This window comes from Rhinolophus ferrumequinum, chromosome 21 (genome assembly GCF_004115265.2).
Source record: "Rhinolophus ferrumequinum isolate MPI-CBG mRhiFer1 chromosome 21, mRhiFer1_v1.p, whole genome shotgun sequence".
In the NCBI taxonomy this organism is placed as follows: domain Eukaryota; kingdom Metazoa; phylum Chordata; class Mammalia; order Chiroptera; family Rhinolophidae; genus Rhinolophus; species Rhinolophus ferrumequinum.
The window spans coordinates 50325545-50342831 of NC_046304.1; the positions used below are offsets into that span (position 1 = coordinate 50325545).

General features: G+C 43.4%; 1 protein-coding gene across 1 annotated transcript in view; it reads right to left on the minus strand.

The window, feature by feature from the left end:
- Positions 1-220: 220 nt before the first annotated feature.
- The window catches only part of GRB2 (growth factor receptor bound protein 2), a 59780-nt gene continuing 42713 nt past the window's right edge, over positions 221-17287 (minus strand). Inside the window, exons 3-6 of the mRNA XM_033090291.1 lie at positions 10427-10524; positions 4681-4803; positions 1533-1701; positions 221-756 (exon numbers count right to left, since the gene is read on the minus strand). Of these exons, the coding sequence (XP_032946182.1) occupies positions 571-756; positions 1533-1701; positions 4681-4803; positions 10427-10524 (576 nt within the window). The 3' untranslated portion in view covers positions 221-570. The remainder of the gene's footprint in view (positions 757-1532; positions 1702-4680; positions 4804-10426; positions 10525-17287) is intronic.

The window sequence follows — 17287 nt, forward strand, 5'->3', positions numbered from 1 at the left end:
AACGCTCCACCCTTTCACCCCCACTGTTTCCAACTCTGACCAAGTATACCGGGGCTTGGGGGCTGGAAGGCAAATTCTGACTCGCCCTCCCCTCCTCTGGCAGAAGCCAGAGCAAGGGCTTCCTGTCCCCCTTGTGTGTGTGTATATGAAGAACCCAGCAATAGCTGTTCAGTCATTCTGACTAAAACAGACGTTTTGCATAGAGAAAATACCAGCCCACTTGGTTTCTTTTATTTTATTATTGGCATCAGCTAGGACTATATCTGGCATTAAACGTCATGCACTGATGGACAGAAGAGAGATGGAAAAAAAGGACAAAGGAAGAGAAATAGGAGCAGTGGTGAAAATTTGTAATAAAAACTCTTTTTCTTAATTTATAGGTGTTTGGCATTGTTATATCCAACTCCCCCTCCCACCCACCCCCGAAGTTCCAAAGTGAAAGGATCACGAGGTGACCCAGCCAGGTGTTCTGAGCTCCCTCACAGGCTGCTGTGAGACGCAGCTCGTGGTTGAATTCTTTTGTACGTGTGTTAAAATTTTCATTTCCTTTAAATAATCTCCTCTTGGTTCCTAGACGTTCCGGTTCACAGGGGTGACATAATTGCGGGGGAACATGCCGGTCTGCCCGTGGCAAGCCCCTTTCCACCAGTTGGGGTCTGAGTTATCCATGACGTGGATAAAGTCTCCCCGACGGAACCCCAGCTCTCCGTCTTCCTGGGGATCAAAGTCAAAGAGGGCTTGGACGTACGTCGGTTGCTGCAGAGAAGGGGCAGGAAAAACACACATTGCATTCTGACTGTGGCCGGCGCTCAGAGCGACTGGTCACAGCGGGTAACAGATGTGGCCGACTTTGTCACACTGCCTGAAGTAATCCCCCCCACTTTGCCCCTCTCCCCCTTTATTCTTACACGTTCTAGGCTTACTCTACGTGGGGGTGGTGCAATCCTTCACAGTGCGCAAAAGTTATGAGGGTGGATCTCGCGGAGGGGGCCCGCTGGGCCGGGTTATTATGCAGAGAGCAGAAAGTGCTGCTTTAAGGAGAAAGGACTTCGGAAACAGACACCAGGTTTTGTTTACACTCCCAGGACTTCACAGTGCTTCAGTTCCTACCACTTCATCACTTCAAAAATCCTTAAGGTTTTCTAGAGTCAAAGGCTAAGAGCGTGGACAACATAAGCTGGTGCTCACCAGGGCCTGCGCAGGATTTCAGGGGCAGGAATACAGGAGCGAGTGGAGACCTCACTCCCTCACAAGTACGATTTTCCTCGCAATTTGCTTCACGGGAAAGATTATTTGAGTGTTAGAGACCTTCTTTCCTAGAGACACAGGCGGTACACAACCTCCTTGGAAAGGCAGTCTGTGGAAAAGGCAAGACTATTCCATTTCAGACTTCAAATCTGCACCATGAATGAGGGGTGACACTGAATAATGAGCGTCCAGGCCCCGGGAGAAGCCCTCTGACGAGGCACCTGCTTGCCTGAGGAGCTCTTCTTTATCGCGAAAACGACGCCCGTCCCTCTTAGGAGGCTTACCTGTGGCACCTGCTCTATGTCCCGGAGGAATATCTGCTGGTTTCTGGAGACCGACGTCGATCTGTGATAATCCACCAGCTCATTCAAAGAGTTGAACTTCACCACCCAGAGGAAATACTTCCCAGCTCCGTCTCGGAGCACCTTGAAGTGCTGCACATCATTTCCAAACCTAGGGGTACAGTGGGGGGACAGAACGTGAAGGGGTCAGAGGGTGCCGTCCTGGCTACCGCGGCCACCTGCCCATCAAGGAGGCGTCTTGAGAACACGTGTGTTCTGGCAACACGCCTCACAGCCAGAGGGGCCCAGGAGCAGCACAGCACGAGCCCCTGGCTGCAGACTTAGGACGGTCGCTGAGCACCCCGAGATCGCTCCACCAGGACTGCTGACTACCAGTGACACCATGACGAGTCCTCGCCAGACAGTAAACCCTGTCCATCAATCCAATTCTGAAGACATTTGTAAAATAAAGAGAGAGAAGTCCAAACCTATGACGTGCCCCGCATGGTACCAATGAAACAGGGCCTGAATTAACTTTTCAAGCAAAAGTAAAAAAGAGAATTAAAATCTTGTGTGACATTTAGATTACAAAAAGTGGGATAAGAAATAAGGTGATGAGGGGAGGGATTGGATATACTTTCAAAATTCTCCTGTACCTGGGAACAGTTTAAAGTCATGTTTTCCATTCAGGGATTTTACTTCTACTCGTGGGAAAGGTCTCAGAACAAAAGAACATGCTGAGATAATAAATAAAAGAGGCCCAGGCACCCACCCCCACAGAAAAAGCTTCTCATCACCTGGTCAAAGGTAAATGCTCCAGGTGACATTGGCCCACACAAACAGCACGAGCCTGACTGGTGGGGTGGCCCACTCTCACAGCGCTGTCTGGCCAGGACATCAGCTCAGGGAAGGCTCTGCCTGTCCTGCGCAGTGCTGGGTCCTCAAGTCCACACCAGTGCCCAGCCGCTGCAGACACTAGGATTTGTTAAATGAAAGAACATCTCTCCTCCTGTCAGTCTTAAAACTAAAGAAACGAAACACTTCTTGAAAAACAACCCAGCAGGTGGCAGCACTCAGCTTCTAGGAAGCCTGTAAGTCGCCCATAGGTTCTGCGAATCAAAGTGACAGGGCTTAACAAAGAAACGAGTTTCCTATAAGCTAACTGATACAAGCAAGAGTTAAATTCCTCTGGCATCTCATCAATGTTATATAATGAAAAGATGTCATTCCAGAACCTGCTGTACTGTTACTTCATTACAGAAAAAAGGTGGATAGGGAGAAAGCTTTGAGGAAGGAGGACATATTCAAATGACACTGGCCCCACAGAAGCCCACTCCCACCGCGCAGTGAAAGGGTTTCTGAAAGGACCGTAGTGTTTTCCATCACAGACTCACAACATCTTGAAACTAGAGACACATCTTACAGACTGGATTCTTGAACCTCCTTGGTGAAGGTGTCTGTGTTGATATGGTTAATGACATCTCTTTGGAATTTTATTTCTAAAACAATAAATACAAGAACTCTTTACACTTTTTACCGGATAAAAGGGAGTGGTGTGGGAGCACCCCAGCGGCCACCTCGTGAGCATGTGCCATGACCAGTGGTGCTCAGACAAGGCCCCCAACAGAATGCTAAGTGGCCAAGGTGAACTCTTGGCCATCACCCAATGATTCACTGCTTGCATTCCTCGTCCTGCACAGTCTGACTTCCACTGGGGTCAGTATAAAATATAAGGAAAACATGATGAACTACAAGTTAGTAAGAAGCATATTGCTACTTCCACACCTCGGGTGCTCTCCACTAGTTCCTCATTTGCATGTGTTTAATCAAGCAGGTCAAGAAACCACCATCTCTTCGAATGTGGGAGTACGGGGGTGTTTGGGAAATCTCTGTACCTTCCACTCCATTTTACTGTGAACCTAAAACTGCTCTTAACAATTACAGTCCAGTCAAAAGAAGCCACTGTTAGAAGAGAAAAACTAATATTTAGATCCAGTTTGACTTTTTCATGTTGGGACTAAAAACTATGCTGGAAACATATCTGTAAGGTATTGCAAATAGCTGAAACCACCTCCCATGTCTTCACTGAGAAAAAAAAAATACAAAAATTCTGAATCTAAATCTACATTTCAAAAAACCTACATTTTAACTCCACATTGATCCTAAAATGAAACAAGATATTCAGTTGACTACTGAAACTAAAAAAATCTTTCCATCATTTGTAAATGGCAAATGAACTGTCTTATAGCCTTCGTTTATTTATCACCCCCCGCCCCATTTTTTTTAAGGAGGGTGCAGTGGCCCATGCGGGATCGAACCGGAAACCTTGGTGTTATCAGCACCAAGAGATAACCAACTGAGCTAACTGACCACACCATAGCCTTCATTTAAAAAGTAATTTTAACCTAACCACTTCTTTGTCATAGAAATGATGAACTGAGTTGTAAGATTCCTAGGGGAGGGGTTCCTGTGATAACGTATTAACTAGAAAAGAACTGAGTCAAAACACATATGACAATTTGATTCAACATCCTTATGTCACAGATGGGGGAGTGATTTGCTTAGAATCCTCCAAGTTCCAGTTTATATTCTCTGTGACTCTCAGGGCGGTAAAACTCCACCCCCCCCCCCAGTTTCTGCTCAAGGGCTCCCCTCTACATTTAAACTTACCGCGGGGGGAGGGGTGAGGAGGGTGGGGAGCAAAAACCCCCAAACCCCTGTGGTAACCTTTTCAAGTTAATTAGAGAGGCCCAGGAGGGTGTTGGCAGATTTGAGCTGCCTATGTGGTGAAGGCACACAAAGACCGCTGAGATGCTACCAGTCAGCGGTCAGAGAGAGCTGGAGGAATCCCGCAGAGGGCAGGCGCCCTGTGGCACGCTGTGGCGTGGTGGGGATTCGGGGAACGGGCTCAGCAACCAGAGGGCCTGCCTCCCCGTGGGCATCTAAACCCTGTGCTGCTGGAACAGACCTTTAAGAGCAGCCAGAAACAAGGACTCCAATGTAAACTTCACTGACCTGTAAAAAGCTGTTTAGGCTAAACCTCCACCAGCTTGCCACCTTTGGTGTGTGTGGCCAGATACCTGGCCTATGGCTTCACCATTCACATCAGCTGGAGACAGGATTCCAGGCAACCAGAGCAGGAAATACTTACTTGACAGAGAGGGAGAAATCCCCAGGAGCACTCTCACTCTCTCGGATAAGAAAAGCCCCATCATGCCGCTGTTTGCTAAGCATTTCTTCTGCCTTGGCTCTGGGGATTTTGCCAAAAAACCACCTAAGGAAGGAAGGCAAGCCAGTCAACATCTGCTTCCCCACAAAGAAACGGGATATGCAGCCTCCGAAATGTGAGTAACAGAACACTCCTTGCCAGGGTTAGGGCCCCCCTCTTTACCCTCCAGTCCCAACACGCCCAATCGCACCGTTCAGTCAGGTCCTCCCTTGAGAGATGGACCGTGTCCCTTCCAACTCCTTCACCCCACCCCTATTCTCCAGAAAGTGACACATATAGGAGGCACCACTGTAGCCGCGTTTGCTACAGAGGAAGACACTTGAAAAGGGGCCTCCTGGGCCAAAGCCCACTGGGCTCCCCACGGACTCGCAGCACGGTACCAGGAAAAGCCCAGGCCTGTTGATGTGAAGCACAGAAGAGGAGGCAGGCTCCTTCTTGCAGGCATCTGATAAGGTCACAGTGGGATTAGGGAATGGGGGCAGAAATGCTGGAAGGCCCAGAAGCTTGAGTCAGGCCTACTTCTTGTAACAGCCCAAAGGGAAAAGGTTCAGGCTGCGAGGGGACAGCCTCTGCCAGTAACTTAGGTTGGCATCCCTCTCTGGACCAGTCTCTCCCAGCACTGCTCAGAGGAGAGCTTTCAGGAATCATCAGGAGTATCAGCCTTCACCCTGGACATAGGCAGCGAGTTGCAAAATTCGATTTTTCATTTGGAGCAAGTTATAGATTCTTCTATTCCCAATGCTAATTCACCTTCGCCCCAAGAAAGAGAGGGTGAATTCATAGAAAACTATGGCCTGTGGCTTACCAGGAGGAAGAGGAGAACAGTCTAAAAAAGCCTTAAAGTCACAGCTGCCTAATGATTTCACATGAAAACCATTACTAATTAGGATGGATGAATGATGAAAACAATGTTCTCTTTTCGAAATTGTCTTTCGTGTGTTATTATTTTTTTAAAAAAGCAATGACTTTACATAGACCTAATAAAGACCTGTCTGCTTCATTAGACAACTTACATGGTAACTGACATTCATTAAATATGCAAACTATAAAAACAAAGGTACCAACTAGCCCATTATCAACTTAGGTATCGATCTATCTTATTGATCAGCAACTTCACTGGCATGAGGTCTCTACAAGAATACACAACACTGAACTTCAAACAGGGATGTGAGCTGCTGGGAAGGGATGCACTCAGAAGCTGCCGTCGGCAACCTTTCAACACTCTTTACCACCTGTGTCTTTCTCATTTTGCTTCTATGATGCCACGCTACCAAGTAGCTGGTACAATCTGCCTTCCTGCTTCTACAAATAACTCAAGGATAAAGCCTCCAATGCCTGGAAGCCAGGCCACACAGGGGAAAAAAAAAGAAAAGAAAAATCACATCTTAGTACAATACAACGATCTCCAGTTATGACAGGACAGCTAACAGTATTGAGACCCTTTAACTACTTGCTATTTTAATCCCTGGTGCTTTCGGGTTTATAATGCACTCTCACACACAGGCATTTAGCTGGCGTGGGGTGAAGTTACTCAACAGCCACACTCTTTCCTCCTAAACCCCCAAGATCTTCCCAGCAGGCAGGCATTTTCCGTTCCTTCCCTCCCTTATAAGTAATGAATGTAAATTGAAATACCATAGATGTGCATGAAGTAAAAATAAAAATCAAGATTCTTCCCTCAAACTCCCCAGAGGCAGCCCCTGTTGGCAGTTACACGCATGTGTTTTCAGACCTTCCCTCACAGTGCACAAAGAGCCAGCTATGGCCGCAGGGTTTTCTTGCCCCCAGCTTAATTAAAATTAACTCAATTTTGTTTTCAATTAAAAAACAAAAACTGTAGCAAAGTAAAGCACGCTAACTGGAATTTTTACAAAGTAAACATCCCTGTTACAAGCACCCAGGTTGAAAAACAGAAAATTAATTGGAGACCACTTTATTAAGTAAAGATTTCTTCTGTGTCTGCTCCCATTTTTACTAAACACTCTCTCTCTCAGGATGACCCACAACATAAGGGCTATCACCCTATAGGAGGAATAGTAGTCACTCTCAGTTATAACATTTAAATATCATCATCCTACATTTCCATAGCATTTTACACTGTTTATACATTTGATTAGCTTCTTTTAATGGCGGTATTTGTGTAACTACATGGTTATGGTCAAAATTTTTAAAATCTTGAAAAAGATGGGTTTATACTACAATACAAATAGCAAGGGAGAAAGCTAATGGGAGGGAGCGGCTTATTTTGCAATTTAATTCTTTACCACATCCCATAGGCTCCCACCCATATGCACTTAATGTGAAAGCACGTATTTGGATCCACCTCCAATATCTACAACTCATCTTGCAACACTAATGCCAACAATTTCGTAGTCTGTATTTAATTTGTTAACTCAAATGCTACATTAGGTCATACTCCATTTTAAACTTCCTTCTTCCTAACAAAAGCTAAAGGTTTGGGGGGAAGGAGGGTGAGTGGAGGAAAATCCTGGTGCTCTGTGCTCTCTCTCCCACAGCCATGAAATGACACTGATTCTATGCCTGTGGACATCTAGCTACAGAGCAGTCCCATTACATGAGACCTGCTTGCAAGACCAACCATCCCACAGGTACATGGTCAGGGTCTTTTTTCGCAATGTAGTTTCGCTGTTCAGAGCTTGGAGTAGATGAGCACCGCCTGCCTTTCAGCTGGTCTGCGAAGACACCACCACAAAGCCTGTACTGGATGCTTCCCAATCAATTATTCCAAGTTCTTCATAGTGAGGAAAGAGAACCAGGCATGAGAGTGATTCTTCCTAAAAGGCTAACCAGTCAGTGAGGTCAGTAACGACAACTTTCCAAGGAAGGTGGCCTTTCCGGTACTTCCTAACAGTTGGATTCGAAATGCCTATGTCACCTGAAACAATCCGATGGAAAGCAAGTATGTGGAGCCACAGGCATTTTATTTAATATAAAAATTACAGTATGATGTTCTGCTGACTTCCCTTTCAGCCTAGAAATATGAAATGAATAGGAACTTAAGTTGATTGTGCTATCATTGGACCTAGTGCTGGAGTCAGCAAACCACGCACGGCTCTCGGTTTCAATCTGCCCAGTTCTTGTACGGTCCACAATCTAAGGCTGTTTTTTTTTTTTTTTTTTTTTTTTTTTTAACCTGAAAGGGTTGCTTTAAAAAATTCAAAAGAAGAAGAGTATGTGTCACGACAGATTGCACATGGCCCACAATGCCTAAAATATTTATTATCTGGCCCTTTGCAGAAAACATTTAGCCAACTCTTGATCTTTTTTGAGGATGGATTGAAGGAACAAATGTGCACACATTACCTGGCTTACACAGACCGAGGGAAGAGGCAATGTGGTCCAGCGTGCCCCTCCCAGTCCCAGTAACCACTGTCCCACTGCTTCTCCCCGTGAAGCCCATCTGCATCCCGTGATGCTGTCTAGGAAAGCCCACACAGCCCCCAAAGCAAACACTGGCGCTAGTAACAGTGCAGTGCTGTGCTTATTACACACCCCAGGAAATCTGCAATCATCTCGTGGGCACCGTTTGGAGGTTCTTGGTTATCACCACTTATGCTTACATGTTAGTAACTGGGGCACGGCTGTGTGGTAACCCCCAATTTAATGTTACAGGGTCCTCAAAAGAGAGGCATTATCAATCCATTGACGGGTCCAGGGATCTCTTCCACATCTTTGAAGATGTAAGGCTTTTGGCTTTTATTATCATGAACAACTTAATCCAGGCCTTGATATAAAAATTTGGGCCTATCAATTCAAAAATATTTACTGAAATATGTGCACAAGCAAGGCACAATTATAGTGGATTATAAAAGCAGAAGATACAATTCTCCAAGGAATCTAAAAAAAGAAAATTGGGAGGGATGGGGGGTGGCGGACCAAACTCATATAGTTATAAAGATGCAAGATAGTACAAGTTCCAAACAAAAACTAGAAAAAAATAGTTTAGAAATTAGACTGGTTTTCACCTTGTAAATCATTCAATGAAACTTTTATTGAGCCATTATAAGGTGCCTGGTTCTTCCTGAAGTAAAAAGTTTATTTGAGGCCCTCGCAGTTTCTTCATTATAGAAACGTCAGTATAGATATCTTCCCATTACCAAACTGCAGGGTAAACCAACCTTTTCTCTCCAGGCTAAAACTTCCAGGGTGAGATCTCTGAAAGAGCTTCATGTTAACTACACGGAAGTTTCATTACACCCTAATTTAACTAGAGAACTTAACTTCCCAGTATCTCGCAGTCTCTGCCACATAACAACTGTGTAAGAGTTTATTGACCAAGGCATAAACCAACAGATAGCTTTATGGTGAAGCTCCTGAATCATCTGTTTCATTTTATAGAAAGCAAATCTTTTTAGAACATTCAGTTCATAAGGTAACATTTAGCCCACGTTTAATTGCTAGTGGTGGTCACCTCTGAAAGGGTATGTACGTGGAGAGAAATTCACATGTTGGTCTATAGTTTTCTACACTGTGAGTCTTTTATAATGAAAACTATATTAATAAATTCCTGCCATTGAAATAAAGACAGTAGAAGTGTTTCAAACTTGTAGAAAGAAGAGGAATAAACCAGACGATCTTGAAGGCCCCTTCAAGCTATGATGTTAAGCTCTGTGTGAAATGATGCAAGCTCTATGTAAGATAAGGTGTGGTTGAGATCTTGGCTCTAGTACTTGGAGAAGAGAAATGACAGGTACACTTCAGAGCAGTGACTGCGGAGGCGAGGGACCAATGGGCTGGTACTCAAGGTGGGTCAAGTCACCTGGAAGTTGTAGCTATCACGTTGTGTCAATAGTAGATAGAATCTACTATTTCTTCGTGTCTCAATGGCACTCTAGGCTGAGCGCTGCAAGCCTCTCAGTTACCCCGACATACAAGATACGAAAATAAACTGTGTTAGAGGTAGGAGCAGGGCCAATGAAAGAGGTGGTGGGTGACGGTGAGGGGACAGTGGTCTGTAAGGGCTCCCAGGGTCTCACCATGTCATGTATCAATATAAATAGAAGGGGTTCTAGAAGAAAAAAGAAAGAAGTTCACTGCTCTCAGCAGCTTGGAGTAGAAGAGCATTTTGTCTTCTCTGAAGTGGGATACGAAGTGGAGAGCAAGGGCAATGATTACAACAAACATTTACTGAAAACTTATTACATGCCAAGCGTTGTGCTCTAGGAATACAAAGATTAAGATGTGGTCCCACAGGACAATCAAACATACCAATATAAAACCAGGTGAGAAGTACCCTTTCTAAAACTCAAAAAATGCAGAATTCTGAAACATCTGACCCCACGGGTTGCATAGAAAAAGAATTATGGACCTGCATAACTCTTTGTTTTATTACTTGAAGATCACTGACAGTTATTATTAATCTAAAACTATTATTATGTAATAGTACATAAACTATTGTTTTCAATGAAACAATTGTTTCATTATTCAAAGATCACTAGCAACTGCTATCAATCTAAAACATATACCATTACTGACTATAATACTAGTCATTATATGCTATTATTAACATGCAAAATCAACATGCTGTGTTAATTCCCTGAAAAGACAGAATAAAAAGTATGGCATCCACCCCAGTGATCTCAATTTTTAAAACATTATTTGAAACAGGCGGGTCTGACCCTTGGGAGACCAGGAGAGCCCAACTTACGGATGTGGTTTCATTTCTATGTAATTCTTGGGAATGAAGCCATCTTTCCCATTGAGTTCTGCCTTGTACCAGTTCTGATCACATTCTTCATTCAAAACCTGAAAAGAAATAAGAAAAAAAAAGTCAATCATTTCCTTTTCACTCTTAAAAGGGTAGCTACTAAGACAATTATGTTGCTGTTTAGGTTTGTTTGTAAAAGGTGTTATTTTAAGTATTATTAAGTGCATGGAAGCAAGACTTCTTTAAACTTCAAACAACCACAGTGTTATGTCAACCTTGAGAGTTACAATTAAAAAGAAAAGGCAATTGTCTTTGGAAATGAGAGTTTGGGCTCCTAAACATCTAGCATTAACCCTTGGTAGGAAAGCAGAAGGGACAATGACAGTTACTTAACATTAGTTTGGGAGAGGACATTCTGGAAAACGGCAAACATGTGAAAACAGCCCTGGAAACATGACCTGACTACCCAAGGTTACGAGCTAGTGAAGCACACGGAGGTTTTCAGATCCCAAATGAGTGTTCGCTCCAAAGCTGCTCCCTGTGAGTTACCTGCATAGGCCAGGCCATGACTCTGTAACCTGCAGAGTATTATAAGCTGCACAACAGATTGGGTACAGTACAGAAGTCACCCTGTGAGGTCTAGATTTCTAATGAAAGGCAAAGGGCAGACGGCATTAAAAAAAAGTCGGTAACTTAAAAGAGAAAATAGAAATGTGAGCCTCACTCCAAAATGGTACACACCAAGAAAATGCGGATGGACTACGAAGTGGTAGTCAGTCCACACTACACAACAAAGTTAAAAGCAAGTTGGTAAAATTCTTTACACAACGGTTTATGCAAGATGCTGAACAATGCGCACTGCCAAATTAGAATCTAGACTGCTTCAGAGCGCATGATGTGTATGTACTGCCATTTCAAAGTGAGACAGCACTTCAGCAAGGGTAGATGAGACTGACAGCTAACCGACAAACCGACAAGCTGCATTAACTGCATTAAGTGACGCCTCTCACTTCTGCAGAGGCTGTGCCCTGAGGGCTTTCACAGCGCTGCTGCCTGTGTATGACACTGGCCAACACCCTACCCATAGGTCACTGAGGGTAAGTGTGCAAGGCACAGTGTCAAATCCTGCAAGAGCTAATAAATGTGAACAGAGAGCTCTGAAAACACCAGCTACTGGTAAATCCCATCAGCAACTGGTAAATCCCATCGGCTTCAGTGATAAAAATTTTTTCTTTCCATCACTGTTTTTCCCTCTAAAACGTCATTATATTTTATCAAATACTGCAATGATACAAACCAATATACGTAAAATACATTCATACTTTTAAAATCTTCATTTCAAAAACACTGAACAGTGCTGCAGCCCGCACAGTTCTGTTGCCAGACAAGTATAAAGTGCACACAGGACAAAGGTTTGGAAGACAGGCTTCCCTGCCATGACCACCCTGGCATCCGGGAGCAGAAGGGCTGATCCACCAGCATCGCCGAAGGTGTGACCTCAGGAGGAAGCCTGTCACCCTGCAGACTCAACAGCATGGGAGCAAAGGAGTTATTTTAAAAGTTGCTTAAGGCCAGGATTCTGTTATTTACCAAAAAGAAGGGCTTTAAGAAAAATGTGGCCTAGTAATTATTTTATAAAACATTATCTTCTAATCAACATTTTAGACTTATGGACGAGTTTTTCAAAATCTCTTTAAAATTCCTGAAATGGTGAGTTGTATACCCACTCTAAAGATTTCTGGGGGGCCCGGCCCAGTGGCTCAGGTGGTTGGAGCGCCGTGCTCCTAACACCAAGATCGCGGGTTCGACTCCCACATGGGCCAGTGAGCTGCGCCCTCTACAGCTAAGACTGTGAACAACGGCTCTCCCTGGAGCTGAGAGCCCGTGAGCAAGCAGCCGGAGCAACTGTGTGCTGCCATGAGTGGCCGGTGGCCTGTGTGAGTGGCCGGCAGCCATTGTGAGTGGCCGGCAGCCAATGAGAGCTGCGTGAGCTGCTGTGCGTGGCCGACGGACAACCAGCGACTGACAGCTGGGGGGAGCGCAAGGCTCATAACACCAGCAAGGGCCAGGGAGCTGTGTCCTGCACAACTACTCTGAGAAACAACGGCTTGAACCGGAGTGTTTGGGGGAGGTGGAAGGAGAAAAACAAAAGACTTTTTGGAAGACAGAGGAGAGTCAGGTGATTATGGCCCATTTTGGGCATCAAAACAATAAAGTAATCGCTTGAAAAAGGCCATTTTAAATTTGTGACCAATAACCTTGCAGAAAAGGATAACTGTTTCCTGCCAGGAGACATATGAATGAGTTCATAACCAACACATTCTTCTTGTCACTTTTACTAAGATAAAGACAAACCTTCCCTTAAAAAATGCTCCTCCAATAAAAAGAAACTCCAGGGCAACTTCCAGATCTGACACCAATTTAGAACTACGGTTTTCTGGAGAACAAAATTATTACTTGGTGTTTAGCATGCTTCCCCCTCCAAGAAGGCAGGGAACTATCGAATTAATGGACTTAGTTTATTTTTAATGTGTATGTGAATAGTGAAAATTTTGGTTCTCTGGAACATTCTAGCATCCCGAATGTCACCTTACCAGAAAGTCAAAGTGTTGCGATGCTTGCCTCTAACCCTCTTTTCTGTGGAACTTAAGATTGGTTCTGCTGGAGGCAAAGCCCCTGCTAACCCCAGGCCACCGTGGGATCAGAGACCAGGTCTTACCACCCACCTTTCCACTGGTCCATCAGTGTTCCCATGCAAGCCTTGGAACTAGGCTGGCATAATAGGAAACATATTTTAAAATTAAGCTTTATTCAAATGTTGAACTGTTTAAAACAGCAAAGGACACAAATTAACATAAATGAGTCAAATGTGGAGCAGAGAAAGGGACCAGAACCATATGTGGATGAGTTTGCACCTACGAAGACTGCATTTAATTTGCTATGGTTTTAGATGAAAGAGCACGTCCTTCACAGTAATTTTTAAAAGCCTCATCAGAGTTCTGAGAATGAGGAAGCTGTCCCCATCACCATCTCCCCGCAACAGACAGCAGCTTATCACTCCCTCGTTCATTACCTCTTCATAGGTGGTTGAGTTCCACAACCAAATTTTCACTCAGCTTTGAAAATTCCAAGGAATGTTCTTAGCTATCACCCCACAGCTATATGTTCTCTTCCAACCCCCATATTCCTTCGAGTTATGACTTTGTAGCAACACAAAACACTTTGGTTTAACGGAAGCAGATTGATCAAGAGATGAGATTATGAAAGGAGGAAGAGACAAGTTTCGGTGAAGTTTTTTTTTTTTGTATGTGTGTGCAAAAAAAGACTGAAAATAATATTAAGAGCCCAAATCAGGAAGAAACCTAAAAGAGGAGGAATGATGTGAAGTTTATACAAGAGAATTAAAACTATTTCAGTCAGTGGAAGGGGACACGATGGGGGCTTTTGAGGTGTCGCTGTTGTATTTCTTGACCTGCATGCTGGTTACCTGGATGTGTTTAGTCTGTGAAAATTCACCAAACTGTGTACTTATGATATATGAACTTTTCTATATGTATATCATACGTCGACTAAAAGTTAGAAATATTTCAATCAAGAGAACACAGATAAGAAAAATACACCAGGGCCTCATACACCATACAAACTTTTCACAGCCCAAAAAAATACATAGGAAAGCGGAAAATAACAGGGAGACTTCAGAAACCCCGTCGATGACAGCTGACCATCACTACTCCACGAGAAAAAAGACATTCCCAGAAACAACTGCCTTTCCTGTGAACAACTCTGAGCATTCCATGTGTACTACTGGTCTACAGCCTGTGGTCTCCATAACATTATTCCCTGCTGCCCCCATCCCTCACCCTCAAGCTGAGACCGGTCTAACGGCAATGTATATTCCCATTTATATCAATACCAGTTTGAAGCTTTCCAAATAGAAGGAAGGCAGCAGGGAAGGAAGGAAAGAAAAGGAAGAGGGAGGGAGGGAGGAAGGAAGCCAGAGGTCAAAGCTTTAGGTCTCAGACCCCTTAGCATGCACTTGATCTGGTGGCAAGAGGCTGAACACATGGTTCAAACTCCATTTTTACCAACAATGAACTATGTGACCTCGGGGCAAATGACATTTCTCTAAATTTTGGTTTCCCCCTAGAGCAGTGATAAAATGTGCGTCCTAGGGTCACTGTGGGCATTACATACGAAGATGTCCTAAGCAGCAGAGAAATCAGTAGAGAGCCACATTGCAGCTGCCGCAGCGGACACACTGACTTCCCCACTTACTCGGCCACACACACTAGCACTATTAGATGTAACAAAACCTGGTAATCCTGGGGTCTGAGTTTTACCTTGAGTAAATATCTTTGATGTAATGCTGTCTGTCCAGAAGCACCCAGAGTGCACAGTGACCCAGGACTAGGACTCCGTTTTATTCTGAAAACACACAAGTACGAGACTTCTGTGCTGATTTCAAAAAAGATTTCCAATGCAGAGTTCAAGGATTACAATGGGTAACTCCCTTTGTCCTTCCTATACCAACACTGGGGGGTAAGAACTGCACTTCATTTTCTACACATATTATAGAAAAAGGTGTCTTTTAGGAAAATGGTAAGTATTTTGTTTGTAGATTGCTATATTTTGAAATATTAGGATGTTTGCTGGCTTGGACATATTCAGTCATCTGTAAATAAACAAATAAGAAAAAGAATCATGATTTTAAAAAAAAAAAAGAAAGAAGCTATACAGTTATGGAACAGTACGAACACCAACACTTTCAACATGCACTCTAATTCTAACAGCTTGCAGGGGCTTCAACATTTCTTCATGGAAAAATCATTCAGAGTTTTATCAATTTGTGAAGTAATTTGTATAAAAGCATTTGTGCATGAAAAATAGGAACAAATGCATCTTTAAGTTCTTACACACAAAAAAACCCCCAAAATATCACTTACAGCTGGTCCCGGCACTATAGAAATTCAACATAAGCCCGTGAGTTTTCCCCAGCTCTTCAAAGATCCTATAGCAGCAATACTGAAATACTGCCATGACTTAAAGATAAATTTCAAGAATTCTGGTGACCCTACCACATAATTTCAAGTTCTTAGAAAAAGGAGAAAATATACATGCACACGCTTTTTAAAGACTTTAACCCCTAGCAGAAATTCTACAAGGCCCTGGCTAGGATAACAGTACTGGGTCTTTTAAAATCACTTCTCTTCAGTTGCCCGTTATATATTTTACTAGAAACTGCTAGAATGCTCTTCAATTTCTTGGACTCCGTTAGCATGGATTACTGACTCGGCCTCAAACTACACTGATTCATTATTAACACTTTAAATAAGTGCTTTATAATCACCACCTCCATCTGTTACAGTTTTTGCTCAACATGAAAAACATCTTGGCTACGCTGCCTGCTGTACTGTGTGCCAAATCATGAAAAACACCCACACTGTAGATAAGTTACTCTGAATTTTAACGATGAGATGACCAACTTAGAGGTCGTTTAATAATAATTAAGGCTCCTGGTCCTACCAGAAACCTTGAATTGTTTACCCAAGCACAGAGACCAATAGTTCTCAAGTTCCCGTTGCCAGGCCAGTCTCCATGCTGAATGAACACAATCCAAGGACAGACACACCAAGCACTGTTTGGCTCAGTCAAGACACTTGACAGGTAGCTGGCCCTTAAAGACCAGAAAGTTGAGAAGAAATGAAATGCATTTATGAAGTGTTAAGTTTCCTAATTCTGGCAGATTTATAAAATTGTGTGTAAACATCAAATTATGCTGTTTTATGAAATGGTTTAAGGAAAACCTATTCATTTAAAAAAGTATTTATGTGATGATATCAAATCAAGGGAGTATTTTACTTTATGGTGATGACCTCTCTCTCAGAAAAAGTATAATATCTATGTCATGAAATGCTATATTTAGTTCCCTTTGAAATGGGTATCTCCACAAGATTCCTTTCTTTTGGGATCCAGGACTTCTAAATTCTTGATTTTTTTTTTAACATTATTTTCTTTAAAGAAAGGATTCTATTTACCAAACTAAAGAAACAGAATGGGCATTTGTTGGTCAAGTCTGCCTTCCGACCACTAGTGAGGGACACAGTGGTGAGAGGGGCTAAGTTTCCCCCTTTATACAACTCAATTTCAAGAGGAAAAGAATGAAAAAAAAGAGGGGGATGGAAAAGAGAGAAAAAATCCCCGAACTCCCGATTTTCCACTAGTAAATTAATTCCTCACGTTTATACTGCCATGTGAGTACGAACCCGTTGTACCCCAGGAATAGAGCCTTCTTTCCTGCTGCCCAAGCTTGATTTCTCTACCCTCTCTAAGCAGCCTCTATCAACGGGGATTGCTTTGAAAGGGGGCCACTGGTCGATCAAGACATCAAGACCCACCAAATGTTCAGGCGTCAGAGCTTTAACACTGAACTGGTTTGACCTCAATCTGTTCAGTGCCCCAAATCAGTTCAAACACCACTGTTTTTCTGTTAAGAAGTCTTAAGTAGCCTTCTATAGCTCAAACTAGCCTCAGTCTGACATTCTGGTTTTCATAATTTGCCCATCACCTGCTTATGTGCCTTTCTCACCCACTCCTTCTCTAGATGAACCCTTCAGTCCGGTCAAGCCAGTCAACCACCAGCCTCTCGGCACACTGTGCTTCCCTCATGTTTTCCTTCTGTTTGCATTGCCCTCTTCCTTATCTATTCGGATGTTTCAAGATTCAGTTCAGAGCTTACAACCAGTACGGGCATTTTTCTGTTTCACTTCTATAGTGTTTGATGGAGGATCATGGTTAATAAGGACATGTAATTTCTCATGCCATCTCGTCTACCACTACTTTGCACTGTGTACCGGTCCGCTC